This window comes from Pan paniscus, chromosome 2 (assembly GCF_029289425.2).
Source record: "Pan paniscus chromosome 2, NHGRI_mPanPan1-v2.0_pri, whole genome shotgun sequence".
Taxonomy (NCBI): Eukaryota; Metazoa; Chordata; class Mammalia; order Primates; family Hominidae; genus Pan; species Pan paniscus.
Window position 1 is genome coordinate 128,637,536 of NC_085926.1, and position 23,805 is coordinate 128,661,340.

The 23,805-nt window shown below is 36.8% G+C and overlaps 1 protein-coding gene across 2 annotated transcripts in view; it reads right to left on the reverse strand.

Annotated features, from left to right (window-relative positions):
- The window catches only part of PIK3R4 (phosphoinositide-3-kinase regulatory subunit 4), a 102,992-nt gene that overhangs the window by 29,690 nt on the left and 49,497 nt on the right, over positions 1-23,805 (reverse strand). Inside the window, exons 14-20 of one of the 2 annotated variants that reach the window (XM_003829445.4) lie at positions 11,769-11,933; positions 7,491-7,702; positions 5,525-5,656; positions 2,773-2,873; positions 2,257-2,345; positions 1,893-2,001; positions 205-762 (exon numbers count right to left, since the gene is read on the reverse strand). In XM_003829445.4, the coding sequence (XP_003829493.2) occupies positions 592-762; positions 1,893-2,001; positions 2,257-2,345; positions 2,773-2,873; positions 5,525-5,656; positions 7,491-7,702; positions 11,769-11,933 (979 nt within the window). In that variant the 3' untranslated portion in view covers positions 205-591. Of the gene's footprint in view, positions 1-204; positions 763-1,892; positions 2,002-2,256; positions 2,346-2,772; positions 2,874-5,524; positions 5,657-7,490; positions 7,703-11,768; positions 11,934-23,805 lie in introns of those variants that run through there. The other variant, XM_034957364.3, reaches the window with a different exon arrangement.

Consider the following 23,805-nt stretch of genomic DNA (forward strand, 5'->3'; position numbering starts at 1 on the left):
AACACACAGGAAATATTAGAGCAGAAAGAGCACGATATTTAGAGTCCAGAGATTTGGACCTAACACCTGGTTCTGTCACTGATTCCTTGTGACATCGAGTCCATTTCTTCACCTTAGAACAAATGCTGCTGGAGAGATTATTCCTCTGCTTAAATTTACCATTTAAAAATACCACCAAAACCACAAACTCTTAGGATGCATGAATACAGTTTAACTGCTTTGAATAGCATTTTTAATAGCAAAAATGTGTTTATACTATAATAGCTTACAACCATCTTTTCAACCATCTTTTTCAATACAAAATAAACATATTCATTTTCATATTTTACATTTCTCACCTCTATAACATATACAATAAAAATCCCAGACATTGTTGGCTGGCTGATTCTTGCAAAGAGATGCATAAGTAAACTAGTCAAGTACATCTTAACCATTTTGGGTGTCATTTAGTCAGTCAGTCATGAAACAGTAATATGGAGACATAATTTTGAAAATTAAGCAAATGAATCTGTTCTCTAGAAATGCCTTTTCTCTTGAGTTATAGTATTATATTTATAACTAACTATTAAAATTTATACAAATCAGTAGGTTTTATTTCCACACCTTCACAATCCCATCTCTAGAAGCAGTTACGATGAAGCCCTGTGTGGTCTGGAATGTGGCGACATCAGTGATGATGTCATGATGTCCCACGGGCAGGGACTCTGGGCCCCTTCGAGGGGTGTCATCACTTGGTCCTACTTTCTGCTTATTCTGAATTTCCTGTTTGGTGATTAAAAGGGAGCAAGCCAGAAGTTAAAAGTCTGTACCACATTTTTCCTCTCGTCAGTAGTCCTGCTTCTGAGATACTGTTGTTGTATTTAAGTTAACACCTTTTGTAGTCATGCTTTCACGAATACACTGAGCAAAAGGAGTAGAGGAGCCAAAATGACATTCTAGGGTCCTAGTCATTGGATTTCATGAGTAGCCACTTATAACTATGGAAAACTTATTTTAGGTCAATATTCTGTGCATATTAACTTTTGCCAACATCAAAAGAAAAAAGGGATAGAATATAATTAAAAGACGTATAGGCCAGGCGCGGTGGGTCACGCCTATAATCCCAGCACTTTGGGAGGCCAAGGCGGGTGGATCACAAGGTCAGGAGATCGAGACCATCCTGGCCAACACGGTGAAACCCCGTCTCTACTAAAAATACAAAAATTAGCAAGGTGTGGTGGCGCACACCTGTAGTCCCAGCTCCTCAGGAGGCTGAGGCAGGAGAATCACTTAACCTGGGAGGCAGAGGATGCAGTGAGCAGAGATCGTGCCACTGCACTCCAGCAAGACTCCGTCTCAAAAAAAAAAAAAAAAAAAAAAGAGGTATAAATGACCAAAATATAAAAAATACATAGCAGATGTTCTACCACTTCTAAAGCTCATTAATATTTGTCATGAAGGAAGCACACTTTCATTTACAGAGCACCTACTTTGGCCCAGGTGCTAAAGGTATATTCTCTCACTTGAAGTTTTTGCCTGAGTCAAGAATACAAACTTTACAGTCCCAAAGCCAGGTTTAAATCCCAGCTTTCTGTTTACTAGCTGTGTGACCTTGAACAAGTTACTTAACTTCACTGTGCCTTTTTCATTTGTAAGAGGATAATAAAAGTGCTTCCTTACGATGTTATAAAGTACATACTGGTCATTTGAGCTATTACTTATATGCACTTTCTTTATGCTTATTTTACCTTAATAAAAGTTAATTTTTTAAAATACACAAAATTCAAGAAAAAATAAATTTCCTAAATTCAAAGTACTCCTCGCTTGGTCAAGCCATTTATTTTAATCAATTCTGTTTACAAAAGCCATGTTTGTGCTTACAAAAGGTGAAAGGAATGAAAAGACTACAGTACCTGGACAACTTCAGTGCCTTCAATTATTTTCCTGTAGTAGGACACAGATGGGGAACTAGTACTTCCTGCAACAACATAGGACCTTTCTGGGTAAGCCAAGTCCCAAAACCTAGGAAAGAGGAAATAAATGATGACAATCTCTTTAGGACAATGGGAGGAACTAATAATCATTGGCTTATCTTCATCAATGCATTTTTTCTTTTGCATTAGGAAAAGAGGTTTTCATAGAACAGCATACCATTCGTTACAAATAAAGTATTAACAGCTGTCCTTATAAGATGATTTTAAACATTACAGTGCCATCAGTATCTATAATAACAGCTTGTAAAAGTATCCATTTTATTAAAGTATTGAGATAATGTACCTTATTTTCATATCTGAGCCAGCTGTTAGCAGGATAGGATTTCCATCTGCAGGACTACAGTAGATACCATGGACGCTATGAGGAGAAGGCTTAAAAGAAATAGATGTGGAGTCAAATAAAAGACATCCGTGTATTCCATAAATGATAGTGCTATTTCTAGAGGCAAGTTAACTGTCAGTAGCTTTACAAGCACCTGGTTAACTGAAGAAATGAGAGACCAGTTATGTATGCCCTATCTACTTCAATCTGGCCTTTTCCTAATTATGCTAGATCTTATTGGGGTTCCAAAGAGACATCACAAGCTTTATGGGCTAGCAACTTTTATTTACCCAATAATGCAGAACACTAACAAGGAAACACTCATGTAGCAATGGCCACATGATACTTGATGTTATTAAAAACCCAAATTTAAACATAACCCAAAAGCCCAACAGATACTAGGTTTGATTAGATGCCTGAAAGTACTTAGGATGTGGGGAATAATATCATCCTTTACAGTAAAAACTGAAGTCAAACCTGTAATTCAGAAAGTGGTGGTGCACTGCTGGCCCAGAGAGTAAATCTTCTGTCACCAGTCTCCATGTCCCACATGGACACTTCGTTGTTGCCCTGAACAGCTAAAGGAAACAAAGGCCAGAATCTTGACTCAGACAAAAAGAGTTGGAGAAGATTACAACAAAACAAATTGCAGTCCTGAGAGAAAGAAAGAAAAACTTTCTTTCAGGGGGAGAGACAATATAATATTCACTTAATAATATTTACTGAGCCAGTAAATACAGTAAATATTTTTACTATGGGCTAGTCACTGCGCTAGGCACTGAAGAAGAGATGGCAAACAAAGCAGAAAAATTCCCAGTTTCATGGAACTTCCATTCTAGTGGGGACAACAGACAAAAATGCAAAGGCCCTTCTGAAGCAGGAGTGTGCTTAGTTGAAAAAACAAGTCAGTGTGGCAGGAACAGACTGAGAATGGGAGATAAGTAGGAAAAAGGGCAGTAGTGCTGGTCATTTTCCATTTGCTGCTCTAAATCTGACCTGAATGAACCACATCAACAAGCTTCTGTACCCCCTCTGGCTGGGTCCGCCAGCCTGTGGTAGGCTAAATAATGGCCCCAGAGGTATCCAAGTCCTATCCCCTGGAACCTGTGAATGGTACCTTATGTGGCAAAGTGACTTTGCAGATGTGATGAAATTAAGGACCTTGAGACAGATTATTCTGGATTACTCAGGGGGCCCTACATGTAATCACAAATCTCCTTAGGCGAGGGAGGCAGATTTGGCAGCAAGAACAGAAAGCAGTATAACAATGAAACAAGATGCTATGTTGCTGGCTCTGAAGATGAAAGAAGGAGCCAAGGAATTTGGTTCTAGAAGCAGGAAAAGGCAAGGAAATAGATGTTCCCCTAGTGCCTCCAGAGGGAATACAAGTCTGCTGCTACCTTGATTTTGGTCCACAAAACCCATTTCAGACTTCTGGCCTCTAGAATTATTAAAAAAATAAGTTGTGGTGTAATAGGAAACTAATACATGCCTATGGGAAACCGCAGCAGGAGATCAAAGGGAGGGAGGGAAGAAAGTCAAGTCATTCACATCAGGCTGGTTGTATCCCTCATCTCAAAGTCACTGCTCCTTTCAAGGTGGCCTTCTCTACTCCTTCCCAAATTCAGTAACCATGCCCTCCTCCCCTCATGCCTTCTACTGCTACTCTGCTATTACCAGCCCATATTACTGTGCTATCTTTTGTAATACCCCCTACACCCAAACCTTTGTAAACAATTTTATTTGAAAATAAATTCTTAAATTATCCTACCTTGAGTGTGCTACTGTTTCCTGTTAGAATTCTAACTGATAAGGGTCAGAGAGGTTGCAAGAAGGCCGGTCCCATAAAGTCTTTTGGACCAAGAAGCCAATGGAAGGTACTGAGCAGAAGAAAAAAATGGTCTTAAGAGGTACAGACAGAAGCAGGCTGTGAAGAAGATATTACATTAATAGGGGAAAGAGATTATAGTGGTTCGGACTAGGGAGACAGTGATGGAGGTAGTGAAGAGTGATCAAATTCTGGCTATACTTTAAAATAGAACTTACAGGACTGGCTAATGGACTGGAAGTGGGATGAGAAAAAGAACAGTCGAGGATAATTCCAGGCTTCTGAGCACCTAGCTGCCATTTACTGAAAGAATACCATAGGAAGAGCAGGGTAGGAGGCAGTGGTGGAGACATTTAGTAGAGAGGAAATCAAGCATTCATTTTAGTTAGACATGTTGAGTTTACAATGGCTATTAGACATCTTAAGAGAGATTTTAAATAGGTATGAGTCTGAATAAATTTAGTAGTTAAAGCATGAGATTGCATGAGATCACACACAGAGCCAGTGTAGGAGAAGTGGTTGAGACCAAAGACTGGGTCCTGAGGCAGGCCACAATTTAAAAGCCAGGAAGATGAGAAGGAAGGAGCAGATCAAGAAGTAGGAGAACCAAGAGAAATGTCCTTGAAACCAGGTAAGGAAAGTATTTGAAAATAACAGAAATCAACTGATCAAATGATAAGTCAAATAAGAAAAGGGCTCACAATAACAGCCTTACAACTTGGCAACACGGTGACTTTGATAGCAGCAGTGTATGCGATGGACTATGTGTACAAGAAGGGACCACAAAGAGCCTAGAGGCAAGAGGGCTGAGGGGAAAACATAAGAATAATAAGAGCTATTATTTATCAAGCATTAATTGTGTGCTAGAGTATGTATTTTGCATGTTTTACCTCAGTTCCCTATAACTCTACAAGGTAAGTATTTTTAACTACGTATTAAAGATGAGGAAAATCAGTTTCAAGACTTGCCCAAGTATCATGCCCAGGAGCCATACAAGAAAATTTGGGTGCCCAATGAAGGAAGGGAAGGGAAGCTTTCAAGCAACACAAAGGAAGCAGAGCAACAAGAAATTGCAACAAAGAAGGATGAGTCAAGGTTTCTAACTTAGCTCTCTAGGAAGATGGTGGCAGCTGTAACGAAAATAGGAGACACAGGAAGAAGAAAAAAAGGACAGGAGATGGTGGTGGACAGTTAAGAATGGAGTAATGATGGTGACTGATGAGATCATTTTTGAACATAGATGACAGTGAGGTATCAATAGTGGCAACCTCCATAATCAGAAGAGAATCAAGCATTCAGTTCGTATGTAAAATAAAACTAAAAACATGAGTTTTGGCAACAGGTTATTATGTACTTTCCAAGAAAATCTCCCAACACATGAAAGCCAGCCCTCCATCTTACCTGCAATCACCCAGGACTGATACAGAGGGTGCATTGAGAGGCGTCTGATTCGAGCCCTGGAAGGATGACAGTGACTTGAAATTGGCAACTGGAACCTCATGTCCCAACAAGCCATGGTACCACTGCTTGTACCTTAAAGAAAAAAGGAAAAAAAGATTACCATCTAATGATCAAAGTGCATCAAGCTGCATTTATACAAATGAAAAATAGTATTAGCTTTTTATGAATTTATTTGAAAAATGCCTTCGTTACTTAAAAAAAAGTTTTGTTCTCATGAAGCTGTCTCACCAGTTTCAAACAATACCCCTTTGGTTGATAAATAACTGAGATATAAAGTGCTTATCATAATGCTACTACTAATAATGTAAATTGAAAATGAATAATTTATTAGTTGCTGACATTGTTATTAATTGCCGAAGGCACCCACAAAAACAGAAGCTATTGAGAAGATATAAAATGAATTTGGTAAGTCAAAATGTTCAGATTGCCTTAAATACCCAAAGATGTTTTACTGGTATTCAATGATCACTTTACCAATCCCAAAGTAGCAGCAGCTTTGCAGCTATCATCAGATTTCAATTGTTTCCATTTGCCCTTCCCTCTTAAACGTTCTATAGACAGGTATGTTACATCTTTCTATCCCTGTGCAGTTTATTCACACAAAAGGCAAAAAAAATGCATTCCATATAAACTATATAAAAAGTAATAAAGCAAAGGGCACACACTTAACAGTGTAACAGATGTGAGTTAGGGTATCTAGAAAACCTAAATTCAAGCACAGAAGATAACTCTCTGAATAAGCATGCCAACCAAAAAAGAATAAGATGTGGTAGTTTCTCAAGCGGCAGGTTCAAAACACCATGAGGGAAAAACGTGAAACTTAAGAAAGGGGCAGATGGGAAAAGGGGAAATGTTGATCAAAGAGTACAAAGTTTCAGTTAGGAGGAATTAGCTTTAGTGATCTACTGCAGAGAATGGTGATTATAATACAGTGTATATTTCAAAGTTGCCAAGAGTAAATTTTAAATGTTTTCATAGCAAATAAGTATGTAAAGTGATAGATTTGTTAGTTTGATTTAATCATCCCACAATTAATACATGTATCAAAACATCGCACACTGTACCCGATAAATATATACAATTGTTTGTCAAAAAAGAAATTTTACAAAAGCAACAATCCCATTCTTGGGTATATATATGCCTGAAATTAATGGAAATATATGTCCTTACAAAGACTTATTTGCAAATATTTACAGCAGGTTGACTCCGAAAAGCCAAACAAACACTAGAAACAACTCAGCTATCCATCAACTGAGGGATAGAGGGATACACAAATTGTTATCTATAAAATGGAATATCATGCAACAATACATTTTTTAAAATCCTGCTTAAGCAAGCTGGATCACTTGGTTCGTCTTTAGTCTTTGGAGACAAGGCAAACAATAAAGTAAGAAACCATTGCTTAGTTAGCTCTTCTCTCAATAACAGGCACTGTGACAGATCCTTTTACTTCATTAAATCCTCAAAGCTGCCCTTGAAAGGATTAGCCCCATTTGAAGATGAAGATAGCTGAACCTCAGAGGAGTTAAATAACCTGCCTAAAGCTATTGGAATTTAAACCATGCCTGCCCAAACTCGGATGCTATTTTCCTTAAGTCTGCTGCTTCACTGGCAGAGTAAGAGAATGCCAGCAAATCTGATCACTTAATGATTATAAAGTAAGAAGGCTCATTTAAGAACAAGGACAATGAGGAAACTGTTTTATGCCTTAGGATACTGATTCCACCCTTTCAAACCTGTTTTTTAATGAAAAAAATAAAATTGCAGGTTATTTTAACATGACTATGAAAAAAAAAGACGGGAAAAATTACCAATGAACAAAGAGGAAAAAACTGATTTCACAAGACAGCAACTGCAGGCATTAGTGGCATTCAAAACCCAGCCAATGACTTGAAAGTTAGCTTACCAATGCAGAGCCAGCATTGGTGGATGTCCACAGCAAAGGAAGTGATGAGGCCCGACTTTAAATCATGCTTTAAAGTCCACGCATTGCTTGAAGACCTAAGGTCCCAGCCAACCAGAGAGCCATTCACAGTGGCATAGGCAAGAACAGACTGTGCCCCAGAGTTGAAGTGATGCATATCCACAACACAACCGTCCTCCTTCTGATCTAGAATTCTAGAGAAATACACAAAGCACAGACGTTTCCAGTCACTGAAAACATAGCACTAGTCTCCCTTTAAGATGACTTTATATCCTATCCATAGTCAAGAAACCAGAGCTATGTGACTCTATCAAGAAAACGAAAGCCGACACATTAAAAAAATTCCAGATGTAGAGAGGAATTGCAAAAATAGTAGAGTTGCTGCATATCCTTCACTCAAGCTTCCCCTTAGGTAAACAACTTATATAACCATAGAACATTTATCAAAACTAAGAAATTAACCTTGGTATAATACTAGTAATTAGAGTACAGAACGTGTTCTGATTTTATCAGTTTTCCCAATAGTGTCCTTTTACTATTCCAGGATCCAATCCAGGATAATACAGGGCAATATTAAATTTCTTCCAATCTGTGACAGTTCCTCAGTCTTTCATGACCTTGATATTTTTGAAGACTACTGGTTATTTTAGAGAATGTTCCTCAATTTGGGTTTGTTTGATGTTTTCTCATTATTATCCTGAAATTATGCCTTATTGGGAAAGATACCACAGAAGTGATGTGCCCTTCTCAGTGCATCATGTGAGGGAGGACCGGATGTTAGCATGTACAGGTTAATTATCACTTAGCCAAAATGCTCACAACCACAACTGTTTCAGATTTGGGGTTTTTGTTTTTGTTTTTAGCATGAAACATTTGCATATACATAATGAGGTATCTTGGGAATGGGACACAAGTCTAAACATGAAATTCATTTGTTTCATATATACCTTATACACCTAGCCTGATGGTAATTTTGTACAAAATACTTTTGTGCATGAGACAAAGTTTTAACTGCAACCTGTCCCATGAAGTCAGGTGTGGAATTTTTCACTTGTGACATCATATTAGCATTCGAAAACTTACAGTTTTTGGAGCATTTTGGATTTTCAGATTAGAAATGTTTAACCTGAATCACTTATGATGTTAACTTGAATCATGTGAATTAAGCTGGTGTCTGCTAGGATTCTCCATTGGAAACATTTTTTCCCTTTATAATTACTCAATATTTGGCAAAAATACTTTGAGACAATGCAAAAATTCAGTTTCTGCTTTAACTTTGGCCCACTAATTTTAACATCCATTTGAGGAAGCATGCCTGTGGTGAGCTAATGGTGACTTTTTGTTTCCCTCAGTCCTTCTACATTAGTTGACTGGGATTCTTCTGTAAGTTGTCACTTCTTCCCCATAAACTCATTTATTCACTTATTTATACCACTATGGATTCATAGATATTTATTTTATTCTTTGAGTTATAATCTAATACTACAATTATTTATTTTGTTGCCCAAGTTGTTCCAACTTTGCCCACTGGAAGTTCTTTCATGTTAGCTCTTGTGCCCTTTCAATGTACTTTTTTAAATACTTCCTAATTTTTTGACACCACAAGATGCTCCAGGCTTGTTTTATTTTTCCCACACACCTGGAATCAACCAGTTCTAGAAGTACTAGTTCCTTTTATTGAAGAATGGTATTTAGAAACAAAAATCTAAGCCCTATGTGTTCATTGCTACGGCAGTGTGCCTGCTTCTAGTTCCTCTCAATGGCCAGAGCTAAAAGATATATTATGTACACTACTTCAGGCATGTGGACACATCTATATTTCTGTATCTGTTCGTGTGTTTGTATACATGTATATATTTATGCCTATGCATACACAAATATCATGAGTCCATACTGATAATCTCCAACTCCTATCTAGCACCAGAGTTCATTCATCTGTAATACCTTTCTCTAACAGTGACAAACCTGGCTCTCATAACTACAATACATTTACTTATTTGTTCAACCTGAGTATACAAACGAAGGGTAAAGTTTCAGAATTGTTAAACCTGAAACTGCTAAAATGAAATTGTTAACCCTGTGAAAAACAACCAACTAGAATACAATGTTTGAGTTGAGTTCCTTTTGTCATTAGCCTCCCAGTGTCAAATTTAAAAACTGTTTTCCAAAGTTACTCCTTTATTCACCATGCCCTTCAATGTGATTATGTGATTCACTTGTAAAACAGATTAATTTGTCACAGACTGCATTCCATCTTTCCCCTTACATCCTGGTTAACTTTTTAAATTTTACATACATTTAAATTCACTTTTTGTGGTATACAGTTAAGTGGGTTAATTAGCAAAATGCATTTAAGATTCATCAATATTGTTGCATGAGTCAATAACTCATTCCTTTATAATGCAGATTATTATTCTACTATGTAAGTATACTAGTTTTTTTTGAAGCTGAGGCATTTTTAAAACTAAAAAGAACATCATAAAACATTGGCCAGTCTCCTTTATTCACACATATCATGCATTCATACCGGCAGTTTTAGTTTTATCTTTTAGATCAGAGGTCAGCAAACATCATCTATAAGGAGTCAGATTGTAAATATTTTAGGCTTTGTGAATCACATACATTCCTGTTGAATATTATTTTTATTTTGCAACTCTTTAAAAATGCAAACATCATTCTTATTTTATGGACCATACTGCAAGCTGTAGTCTGCTAACCCTTGGATAAACACTTATACTTACAAATATTCTAATTTTGACCATATTTTCCCATTGAGGAGTGATGAAAAAATCCAACTGCCAACTAAAATGTAAAATGGTTCCTTCCACAAATTCTAATTAGTAAGAGCTATCTATGAGAACAGTTGATATAACCAAAACAATCAAAAACTTATGACCTTATGGCAAAGTTTCTTTGAAGCACACACTGTGAGGCAGAGTAAAAGCTAAACATCCTGCCAGTCTCCTTATCTAGGTAGTTAGGTAGTTATCTAGTGTTTGCTTTAAGACAGTAACATTTACAGTGAAAAGTGCCGTTGGCTGAGAGACAACCGTGCACTGAATGTGCATGTCTGTCTGCGTGTAGGGCCTGTGGGCTCAGTCATCACACAGTGCACTATGCCAAGTTATTAAATAATTTACATGAAACTCAATAGATATGTTACTATACAGACATCATCTGCAGAAACAGACTTTCTTAAAAATAGGCTGGTATTTGTCATTAAAGGCCATAAAGAATATGTCCTGGACAAAAGCTGCTTAAATCTGTTCAATGAATGTGTGGAAAATCTTTTTAAATGCAAAAAGCAAAACAAAACAAAACAAAAGCCCAGGTGACCCAACAAATATCCCTTTCTGCCTTAAGCTACCTAATGGCCATGGCTTATCATCCACTAAACAACTCATTTTGCTTCCTTCTATGGGGTCCACCACCTCCACCTGGCCCTTCTTAACCACCTTGCTTCACCTGGCTAACTCACACCTGGTCTTGCCTGTTGTCTTCCCTTTCAAGCTGGCTCCTGTTATCCATGTAAAAATTACCACATTGCACTGAAATTGTCTGTTCACTTGTCTATTTCTTCCACTAGACTGTAGATTCTTAAAGCATAACATATCTTGTCTTTGAAATCTTCAGTGTGTAACACATATTGGTCAAAAATTGTTCTGCTTTGTCTTTAAATATCTTACCTTGTATGCATTTAATCTGCAAGCAACCACAATTTATAAAAAATGAAAATTCTTAAATAAAACCACTGCTATTTTGTTTTAAAATGATAAGCAAATCATCTGTCTAAATGCTCTTCTCCATGTCCCCATCAACTTCAGAGATTTTAATGCCAAGCAACGGAATGCTGACATTTGAGTTTTCCTTAATGAAGAACACTCACATTCTCAAAATCAGGCACAGTTGTGTTTTTAGTAGCTGAGACAGAAGATATAACTGGTAATTTTAGGTTATTCAGACAAATTCTAGACTGGGATGAGCTGCAAGTTCAAAGCTGCCCCTTTGACCTCTTGACAAGTTTGCAGAAGATAAGATACATAGATACCATCTTCTGAGACTAACCACATTTGACAGTTTTGAGCTGGAAGCACATTTTTAAAATTTTATTTATTTATTTATTTATTTTATGGGCTTAAAAAAAGAAGTGCAATGTAAGAGGCCCTTAGTTGATCCCAACTACATTGCAGGGTAGAAAGGAGACTTAAGGTACTGTAGTGCACTAAATACAATGTTTAAGAAAGACAAAAGATAAGATACCTGCTTTGTAGAGGATGGATTTTAGGAGACTTGGGCAGCTTAGAAGCCTCAATTCCAAGAAGCTGGACAGCACCATTATCAGATGCTATGGCTAAATAGTGGGAGCCTTGGCAGAATGTGAGCGTCTTGACTCGTCCTCCAATTCGGCTGTATGTAAGAATAGATCTGAATGAAAGAAAAATAAAATTCATTTATGAACCAATGTCACTGCTAATGTTAAATATCCACATGGCCATTAGCAAGCAAAATTATTACTTTGAGGTCCATTTAATCTCCCTGATCTCAGGACAAAAACAAGAATTTCCTCTCAAAAGAACTGTTACAAAAATTGCCTTTTCTTCCGATATTTTCAAATGGCCATCTGCACACACTTCTCTCTATCATAGACTATCCCTCCTCCTCTTTTTTTTTTTTTTTTGAGACAGGGTCTCACTCTGTTGCCAGGCTGGAGTGTAGTGGCCAGTGGTGCGATCACAGCTTACTGCAGCCTCGACCTCCTGGGCTCAAGTGATCCTCCCACCTCAGCTACCCTGGCAGCTGTGACTACAGGCGTGCATCACCATGCCTGGCTAATTTTTTGTAGAGATGGGGTTTCGCCATGTTGCCCAGGCTGGTTTTGAACTCTTTTCTAATGAGAACTCCCATACTTGTGGTCCTGATCCTATCTCCTTCAACTCTTGGAATATCTTAAACCCTCACTCTTATACCCTTCAGTTATTCTATCACACAGCTTGGCACAGAAGGAAAAGCATTGGCTTTGGAATCACGGACTTCTACTACCAACTACTTATATGATGTTCGTCAAGCTACTTAACCAGTTGTATGCCTCAGTTTACTCATCTACAAAACAAGTACTGACCTATTTCCCTAACCGGACCATAGGGAAAATCAGGTAATATGTAAACCATAAAACATTCATAAATGCAAAATTATAATATTCAGTCTCTCCCACACATATGCTGACCTCTCAAGCTGTGTTTTCTACTCTCTTTGAATTCACTGCCAAACTTCTTGAATATATCATCTACACAGGGGACCTCCATTATCACCAACTCCCTCCTCCATTACCCTCCACACAGACTGCAACTTTACGCTTCTAAGGGGCCATACCTCTAAAAGGTCAAAAGCCCCTAAACACCGAACACATTCATCTATCTTGTGTAATTTATTTCACTTTATTATAAAAGTTAATGCACATTAAGTGTACTAAATACAGAAATGTAAAAACATTTATAATAATACCACCCAGAAACACTTAACATTTTGTTACATATCCTTCAAAAGGTTTTCTATACATATTACAATACATTCACACTTGTTTTTTTAAAAAAAATCTGTAATATTTCATATATTTTATCAGTATCTCTCTCTAGTTTTTTTTTTTCTGAGAGAGTCTCACTCTGTCGCCCAGGCTGGAGTGCAGTGGTGTGATCTGGGCTCACCACAAGCTCTGCCTCCTGGGTTCAGGCCATTCTCCTGACTCAGCCTCCTGAGTAGCTGGGACTACAGGCGCCCACCACCACACCCAGCTAATTTTTTTGTATTTTTAATAGAGGCAGGGTTTCACCATGTTAGCCAGAATGGTCTTGATCTCCCAACCTAGTGATCCGCCTACCTCAGCCTCCCAAAGTGCTGGGATTACAGGTGTGAGCCACCACACCTGGCCTAGTTGTTTTTCTTAATAACAGCTTTGCCGAAATGATTTTCAAATACCATAGATTTTAAAGTGCATAATTCAATTATTTTTCGTATATTAACAGAATTCTGCAAAGATCACCAGTAATTCCAGGCCGTTTTTATTAATTATAAGAAATCAAAAAATAAGCTGTCCTCATACCCATTAGCATTCATTCCTTATTTCCCCCTCTCCCTAGCCTCTGGCAACAACTAATCAACTTTATTTTCTATGAATTTCCCTGTTCTGGACATTTCATATAAATACAGTCATACATTGTGTGGTCTTTTATATCAAGCTTCTTTCATATAACATAATGTCAAAGTTTATGGTGTGGTATGTAATACCTCATTCATTTTTAGGCTTAATATTATTCCACTGTATGGCTACATCACATTTTGCTTATCCATTCATCTGCTGATAAACATGTGAGTCATTTCCACCTTTTGGCTATTATGAATAACGCTGCTATAAATATTTGTGTATAAGTCTTTGTGTGGACAAATGTCTCAAACACAATGCCCACAGGGGCCCCACAGGGGCCCAATCAGTACTGTAAATGAGTAAAGACAGCCAGTGACAAGCAATGGCAGAGATGGGAGTGCCAATATGCTTGGTCTCTCACACACACTTAGGCTTTCTCTCCCCATCTCTTTTAATATTGACATATAATTCACATATCACCAAATTTACCCTTTTAAAGGGGTTTACAAAGTCACCACATTTTACAACTATCACCATTATCTAATTCCAGAACATTTTCAGCATACCCAAAAGAAACCCTGTATCCATTAGCTGTCTCTTCCCAATGCTCCCTTCCCCCAGCACCTGGCAATTACTAATCTACTTTGTGTCTCTATGGATTTATCTATCTGAATACTTAATATAAATGAAATCATACAATATGTGGCCTTTGGATCTGGCTACTTTCACTTAGCATACTGTTTTCAAGGTTTACTCACATTATAGCATGTAGCAGTACTTCATTCCGTTTTATGGCTGGTTTTCAACTGTATAGATATACCACATTTTATAATTTCCATTTTTTGGCTATTATGAATAATGCTGCTATGAACATTTGTGTACAGATTTTTGTGTGAACATATGTTTTCAACTGTCTTGGGTATATAGCTAGGAATGGAATCATAGGGTCATATGGTAACTCTATGTCTACCGTTTTGAAAGGCTACCAAACTGTTTTCCAAAGTTACTGCACTGTTTTTACATTCTCACCAGCAATGTATAAAGCTTTCAATTTATCTACATCCTAACACTGGTCACTGCCTTTTTTACTATAGCCATTGTAGTGGGTGTGAAGGAGTATCTCACTGTGGTTTTGATTTACATTTCTCTAGTGACTAAGAAGCATCTTTTCATGTGCTTATTGGTCCTATTTGGAGAAACATCTATTCACATCATTTGCTTTTTAATTGGGTCATTTGTCTTTTTATTGTTGAGTTGTAAGTGTTCTTTATACATTTTAAATAATAGATCTTTATCAGATATATGATATATAAGTTATTTCTCCCATTCTGTGGATTGTCTTTTCACTTTCTTGATAGAGTCCTTTGAAGCACAAAGGTTTATAACGTTGATGAAGTCCCATTTGTCTATTTTTTCCTTTGTTACTTGTGTTTTTCACGTAATTTCTCAGAAATCCTTGCCTAATCCATGGTCATGAAGATTTACATGCCTATGTTTTCTTCTAAGTTTTATGGTTTTAGTTCTTACATTTAGTCTATGATCCATTTTGAATAAGTCTACTGAAATTCATCTTTTTCCATGTGGAAATCCTATAATCCCAGCACTGCTTGTTCTAAAGGCCATTCTTTTCCCCACTGAAATATCCTGACACCTCTGTCAAAAAAAATGACCATAAATGTACTTCTGCATGTCAGTTCTATACCATGAATATATGACACAGACATAGACATAGACATGATCTATGTCTATCCTTATACCCGTACTACACTGTCTTAATTTACTGTAGCTTTGTAGCAAGTTTTGAAATACAGAAGTGTGAGTCCTTCAATTTGGTTCTTTTCTTTCAATATTGTTTTGGTTATTCTGAGTCTCTTGTAATTCTTTATGGATTTTAGGATCAGATAATCGATTTCAGGGAAAAAAAAAAAGGCAGCTAGAAATTCCATAGAGATGGCATCGCATCTGTACATCGAGAGATCTGCCATCTTACTGATATTAAGTATTCCACTGCATGAACATGGGGTTTCTTTCTATTCATTTGAGTCTTCTTTAATTTCTTTCAATGATCTTTAGTATTTTTCAGTATACAAATCTTATACTTTCTTGTGTAAAATTTATTCCCAAGTATTTTGTTCATTTTGATACTACTATAAATGGATGGTTTCTTAAATTCATGTTTGGACTATTCATTGCTACCATAAAGAAATGCAAGTGATTTTTATATATTCATCTTGTATTCTGCAACTTTGTTGAACTTATTAGTTCTAGTAAGTTTTTAAAACAATTATTGTTTAATTATTGCTAATTCTCCATATACATGATCATGCTGGCTACTAACAGAAAGTTTTACTTTCTCCTTTCCAATTTGTATGCCTTCAATTTCTTCTTCTTACCCAAATGTCCTGGCTAGAACCTTCAGTACAGTATTCAAATAAGTGGCAAAAGTGGACATTCTTGTCTAACTCTTCATCTTAGGGGGAAAGCTTTCAATCTTTTAACATTAAGTACAATGTTAGCTGTAGGGTTTTTTGTTGTAGATGGCCTTTATTCATTTTCTATTACTAACTGGTTTGTTGAGTAGGTTATAATCATAAAATGATACTGGACTTTGTCAAATACTTTCTGAGAGTTTGTTGAGATGACCATTTGGTCTTTACCCTTTATTCTATTAATATGGTACATTCATTGATTTTCATGTGTTGAACCAACCTTATATTCCTAAGATAAATTGTACTTGGTCATGATATTATTTTTTACATGTTGGATTTAGTTTACTATTATTTTGTGGCAGATTTTTACACCTATATTAATTATGGGTATTGGTCTATAGCTTTCTTGTGAACTGTTTATCTGGCTGTGGTATCAGATTGACATCTGCCTCAAAGGATGAGTTAAGAAGTGTTCCCTCATTTATTTTTTGGAAGACTTTTCGAAGAATGGATGTTACGTTAGTCCCTTCTTATCCACAGTTTCACTTTCCCTAGTTTCAGTTACCTGTGGTCAACCGCAGTCAGAAAATATTAAATGGAAATTCCAGAATAAACAATTCATAAGTTTTGACTGTGCACCATTCTGAGTAGTGTGATAAAATCTCACACTGTCCTGTTCCCTCCTGCCCAGGACTTTAATCATTCCTTTATCCAGCTGAAGACATTACCTGCTAGTTGATCAGTCAGTCACTTAGTAGCTGTCCCAGTTATTAGATTGATAATCACAAGAAGGGTGAGTACAGAACAGTAAGACATTTTGAGAGATAGAGACTCTATTCACATAACTTTTATTAAAATATATTATTGTAACTGTTCTATTAGTGTTGTTGATCTCTTACTGTGCCTAATTTATAAACTAAACTTTATCATAGATATGTACACATAACAAAAACCACAGTATACATAAGGTTTGGTACTATCCGAGGTTTGGGACATCCACTAGGGGTCTTGGATTGTCTCTTCCACACATAACGGAGAACTACTGTAATTCTTTAAACCTTTGGTAGAATACACCATAAAGCTATCTCAGCCGGGGCTTTGTGGGAGGTTTTTTGATTACTAATTTCTTTATTATTATAGGTCTATTCAGATTTTATATTTCTTCTTTAGTCATTTTCAGCAGCTTGTGTCTTTCTAGGAATTCATCCATTTCACCTAGGTTATCTAATTTGCTGGCATACAATTGTTCATGGTATTCCTTTCATAGTACTCTTTTTTTATTTCTGTCAAGTCAGTGTTAATGTGCCCCCTTCAATTCCTGTTTTTAGTAACTTGAGTCCTCCCTTTTTATTGATCACTATAGTAAAGGTGTGCCAATTTTGTTGATCTTTACAACCAATTTCTACTTTTGCTGATTTTTTTTTTCTATTCTCTATTTCATTTATTTCCTCTTCAGTCTTTATCATTGCTTTCTACTTGCTTTAAGTTTGCTCTTCTTCCAGTTTCTTAAGGTTAGGGTTAAATTACTAATTTGGGATCTTTCTTCTTTTTTAATATAAATGTTTACAGTGATAAATTTCCCTTTTAATACTCCTCTAGATGCATTATCCAAGTTTTAGTATGCTGTTCCCATTTTTATTCATCTCAAAGTATTTTCTAATTTCCCTTTGAAACGCTGGGTATTTAGTCATATGTTGTTTAATCTCCATGTATTTCAGAATTTCCTAACTTCCCTTCTGTTACTGATACCTAGTTTCATTCCAATTTGGTTAACAAACATACTTCATATGCTTTCAATCCTTTTAAACTTATTGAGGTTTGTTTTGTGACCTAATATATGGTTAAATATAGAAAAGATTACATGTACACTTAAGGAAGATTTATATTCTGCTGTTCCTGAGTGGAGTATTCTACTGATACCTGTTAAATCTGGTTGGTTTGTAGTGTTGCTCACATTTTCTATTTCTTTGCTGATCTTATGCTTAGTTGTTCTATCCATCTTGAAAATAAGCTATTAAAGCCTCCCACTATTATAACTGAATTATCTATTTTTCCCTTCAATTCTATCGGTTTTTGCTTAGTGTGTTTTTGGGGCTCTGCTGTTAAGTATGTTTGTAATTGTTATGTCTTCCTGATGAACTGATCCTTTTACCATTATAAAATCTCCTTGGTTGTCTCTAGGAGTAATTTTTGCCTTAAAGTTCATGTTCTATCTGACATTGGCCACTCCAGCTTTTTTTTTTTTTTGAGACGGAGTCTTGCTCTGTCACCCAAGCTGGAGTGCAGTGGCACAATCTCAGCTCAGTGCAACCCCCACCTCCCGGGTTCAAGCAGTTCTCCCACCTCAGCCTCCTGAGTAGCTGGGACTACAGGCGTGTGCCACCACGCCTGGCAAAATTTTTTTGTATTTTTAGTAGAGTCATGGTTTTGCCATGTTGGCCAGGCTAGTCTCAAACTCCTGATCTCAGGTGATCCACTGCTTCAGCCTCCCAAAGTGCTTGGGATTACAGGCATGAGCCACTGTGCCTGGCCTAGCTCTTTCTTAGGTACTATTTGCATGGTTTATCTTTTCAATTCTTTTACTTTCAGTCTATTTATGCCTTTAAATCTAAAGTGTGTCTATCATACATAACATACAGTTGGATCATGTTTTTCCACCCTTTGTACCAACTCTGCCTTGTGATTACAAGTTGTGGTTGCTCTGAGAATACAATGAACATCTTAAAATAATCAAATTAATACCAACTTAATTTCAGTAATACATAAAAACTTTGCTCTAATATGTCTCTTCCCTCCTCCCTCATATGTATAACTATTGTCATACAAATTACATATCTACATGTTATAAGCCCATTGACACAGTCTTCTAATTATCTCTTCATGCCGTCATCTTTCAAAATCAGATAGCAGGTAAAAAGAGTTACAAACAAAAATAATTTGTACTTTTATATTTACTTATGTTATCTTTACTGGTGCTCTTCATTTCTTTATATGGATTGAAGTTACTGTACCATATTCTTTCATTTCAGCATAAAGGACTCCGTTTAGTATTTCTTTTAGGGCAAATCTGCTGGCAATAAATTCCCTCTTTTTATTTATCTTGAAATGTCTTAATTTCTCCTTGGTTTCTGAAGGACAATTTTACTGCCACAGAATTATTGGTTGACAGTCTTTTCCTTTCAACACACTGACTTCTGGCCTCTATCATTTCTGACTTAAAAATCAACTGTTAATTTTATAGAACATCCCTTGTATGTGATGAGTCACTTTTCTCTCTCTGCTTTCAAAATTCTGTCTTTGTCTTCCAACAGTTTATCATGTGTCCAGGTATGGCTCCCTTGATTTTGTCCTATTTAGAATTCATTGAATTCTTGGGTCTGCAGATTAATGTTTTCCATCAAACATGAAAAGTTCTCAGCCATTATTTCTTCAAATATTCTTTCTGTCCCCTTTTCTCTCTCCTCTCCTACTGGAACTTTTATTATGCATGTGTGAGAATGCTTGATAGTGCACCACAGGTCTCTAAGGCTCTATTCATTTTTCTTTATTCTTTTCTTCTTTGTACCTCTGACTGGATAATACCAACCATCTTCAAATTCTCTGATTTTTTGCTCTTATCAGTGGAAATCTGCTATTGAAGTTCTCCAGCAAATTTTCTGTTATTATACTTTTCAGTTCCAGAATTTCTATTTTATGATTTCTACCTCTTTATTGATATTGTCTATTTGGTTAGACATTGTTCTCATACTTTCCTTTAAATATTTAGACATGGTTTTAGTTCTTTGCACATATTTTTAATAGCTGATTTAAAATCTATGTCTAGTAAGGTTTTTTCCTAGGTATAAGCCATCCTTACTTGTTTCTTTGCCTAACTTGTAATCTTTTGTTCAAAACTGTGCATTCAAAATTAATATGTGTCAATTTTGGAAAAAAGATTCCAAAGTGTTGCTATTTGTTTGTTTAATGACTTTCCTCCACTAATTCTATAAAGTCTGTATTCCTTGTCATATGTGGCCACTGAAGTCTCTGTTCAGTTAGGTAAGTGATCACCTAATAACTGGCAGGTATTTCTTTCAATGCCTTGAACAATTAAGTGAGGGTTTTGTTTGTGTTGTGGCACACCTTCAACACTCCATCACGCATTTTACATCTCTGCTTTAGCCTTCAGTTCTTGCTTGCACAGAGTCTCAAAGCCAGCCAGACATGAGAATTTGGTCTTTTCAGTTTCTTCCTGGGTATGTGCACAACTCTACACATACATGTGGTCTTATAAGGACCCAGGAATAGATCAAAACTTTTCAAAGGCCCATATGGACATCTCATTACCCAGTTCTTCCTTTTAAGCTTTCTGTCAGCCTCCTGATGCCACCTCAAGATGACTGCTATGTTAAATAAATGGTGCTGATTAGTTTCAACAAGTGCCCTGTGAGTAAGAGTTTTCTCAAAGAACAAGGTATGGGCCAAGTCAAATAAAGATCGGCCCTGAAAACAGAACTTTTCAGCCAGCTGGCACAGAGGTCAAATAGTGACAATTCTCTGGAGATGTGCTTTTGGGGAGCTCCAATGCCATTATGACCCCTCCACTGTCTACTAAGGGGCTAGTTTTCATAACTACCATAGTTGTGAGGCTGTTTTTCCAGACTACCACAGAGCTGGTAAAGGGGGATGAGATTACAGTAAGTTAAGGACGACATGGCTCACTATTCTTACTGAGAGTCAGGTGTTTTTCTTGAATCCACTTTAGATTGCTGAAAGGTGTTAGCTGATTTCCAAAGTTCTCAGAAAATTGACTTTGACAGTCTTTGCCAGTATTCTCATTGCTTTATGGAGGAACAGATTTTTGGAGGTCCTTACTCTGCCATTCCAAAATAGAAACCCCATATGCTTTTCTTAAACCTAATTTTAAAAAACACAATTATCAATGTTTTTCATTGATAACTGCTGCTGAACTTTTAGTTTGCTCCTAATTTTTTGCTATTATAAAGAAAGTCAATCTGAACAGTCTTGAAACTAAATCTGAGTTGATTCTTAGTTACTTCCTTAGGATATGTACATCATAAAGGCTTGTGATACATATATTGTAAAAAAACCTCCAGGAAAGAGGTATCAATTGCATTCCACCAGAGGGCACTATATGAGAGTGCACCAATGGCATTATGAGGTTTTCATGCTAGTAGGGTTTTTGTCTCATTGAGAGAGGCCTACATATTCTTTTCATAAGTTTCCTCTTTCATTGTAGTTTATATTAACTTAAATGGTTTCTTCTCTTTCCCTTTCCTGCCCCTCTCTTCCTGTTCCAAAAATTTAACTTCCTAAGATTCAGACATCAGGCTTTTGTTGCCCTTCATATTCCCTTTACTTCATAGCCATTCAAAAACGCTGACTTTCAACACTACCGGTGACTCCAAAACATGTAACCCTAACATTGACAACTTTCTTTTGTACTGCTCATATTGTTTTAAGTTTTCACTGTGATAGAACTCCATTTAGATATTTTACTACCACCCCAATTTCAACGAATACCAAATGCATCCATCTCCCCTAAAATTGAGAAGCTGAATGAGCCAGAAATAAGGTAGCACAAGAAGAAAACATAGAAAATATAATTTAGAATACTATAAACAAATAAGTTGAAAAAGCTGTGCAAAAGTTTAGAAAAACAGCAATTTTTCAAGAACTAGTCCCAAAGGGACAAACTGAAAGTTTAACTCAAATAAGAAAAAGAAAATGGCAGAGCCAAGATCTAGGTAGTCCAAATCACCAGTCATAATTCAGTAAGAAAATCAGGACTGGGAACTGAATGGTCTGCCAACATCACTCATGGGGGAAACTCCTCTTAGTCAGAATGTACTAGTAACATTTCCTAAGAAAACACATTAGCTTTGCTGTTCTTTCCCTGCCACCAGCTGTTTCCCACTTGGCTCTGGCAATAAGAATTGCTTCCTTCTCCCCTCACCAGTCAATAAAGGCATGTGATAAGGGCGACACATTGCATTTTCTTACCCTCTTTCCCAAGCCAAGGCCCATGGTTGGCCACAAACAAGAGAGCAGGTGTTACAGCAAAGCAAAAGAGTAATTGCATTCAGAGGAGATCCAGTCTCCTAACCATACAGACTTCCCAAATTCTATAAAGTCAGCTAAATTACCAAAATTTGGGGGATATTATCTGAAATGTGATACCAAAATACCACTGTCTAAAGCATGACACTGGGATACAGAAGGTATGACTGTAATAAAAATCACTTGAGAACTAACAAGCAGGGTTTTTGCAATTTACCATCCTAATAAAGGGGACAATGAATCCAACTGATAATAACAAAGAACTATTTGGAAAACAATTATCTGAAGAGGTACTTAAAATGCTAATTAAAATGCTAAGAATGGGCTGGGTGCGGTGGCTCACACCCGTAAACTCAGCACTTTGGGAGGCTGAGGCAGGCGGATCACTTGAGGTCAGGAGTTCAAGACCAACCTGGCCAACAATGGCAAAACCCCTCTGCTAAAAAGACAAAAATTAGCCAGATGTGGTGGCACACGCCTGTAGTCCCAGCTACTTTGGAGGCTGAGGCAGGAGAATCACTTGAACCCAGGAGGCGGTGGTTGCAGTGAGCCAGGATCGTGCCACTGTACTCCATCCTGGGCAACAGAGCGAGACTGTCTCAAAAAAAAAAAAAAAAGGCTAAGAATGGTTAGGAAAAAATCAAAAGAATGGTAGTAGCAGGGGAAGGAAAGAGCAGGGATTTAAAAGAAAGGGATAGAAGGGAACCTGCTGGTATGATGGTCAAATTTTGCATCTTGAGAGGGATTCAGGATGCAGTGGTATTATTTGTCAGAACTGATGGAATGGTTCATTTAAGATCTGTGTACTTCATAGCATACAAATTTTATATCAAGAAGAAAAAAGAGCTATAAATATTGAAATCCTGTTAATGATGTGCATGCTGAACTTTTTAAGAGGGCACATACTGATGTCTGTATCTTATTTTGAAATCATTAAAAAAAAAATGGGGCCAGGTAGTAGCTCACACTTGTATCCCAGCATTTTGGGAGACTTGAGAGGGGAGGATCGCTTGAAGTCAGGAGTTCAAGACCAGCCTGGGCCAATGTGGCGAGACCCCATTTCTCAAGTAAAAAAAAAATTTTTTTTAATTAGCTGGGTGTGGTGGCATGCGCCTGTAGTCCTAGTTACCTGAGAGGCTGAGGTGAGAGGATTGCTTGAAACCCAGGAGTGCAAGGTTACAGTGAGCTATGATCAGGCCACCGCACTCCAGCCTGGGCAAAAAGAGACCCTGTCTCTAAGAAATAAAATAAAAATAAAAATTTTAAAGAATAGATTGATGGGAGGCAGATAAATGAATAGTTATAAAACAAAGCAAATATAGTAAAATCATTACAAATCTAGGTGGCAAGTACATGGATGTTCACTGTGAAACACTTTCAACTTTGCTTGCATATTTGAATATTTTATAGTAAAATGTTGACAAAAAAAAAATTGCTACACGGACCTAGGAGTCTTTACTTCTTTTTAAATTATGTTCTGACCAATACAACACAAACAGAGAATGAGGAAAAATACAATAATTAAGCATGGTATAAAAATATAGAGCTAATCGGCACAAAATCTTAGGTTGATAAGAGTAAATTTTTAAATTATTTTAGTTATCAAAGATATTTTGTTGTTTGATGATTTTGTGGCTAATTATGATCAATGAACTTATAACAAGAAAAG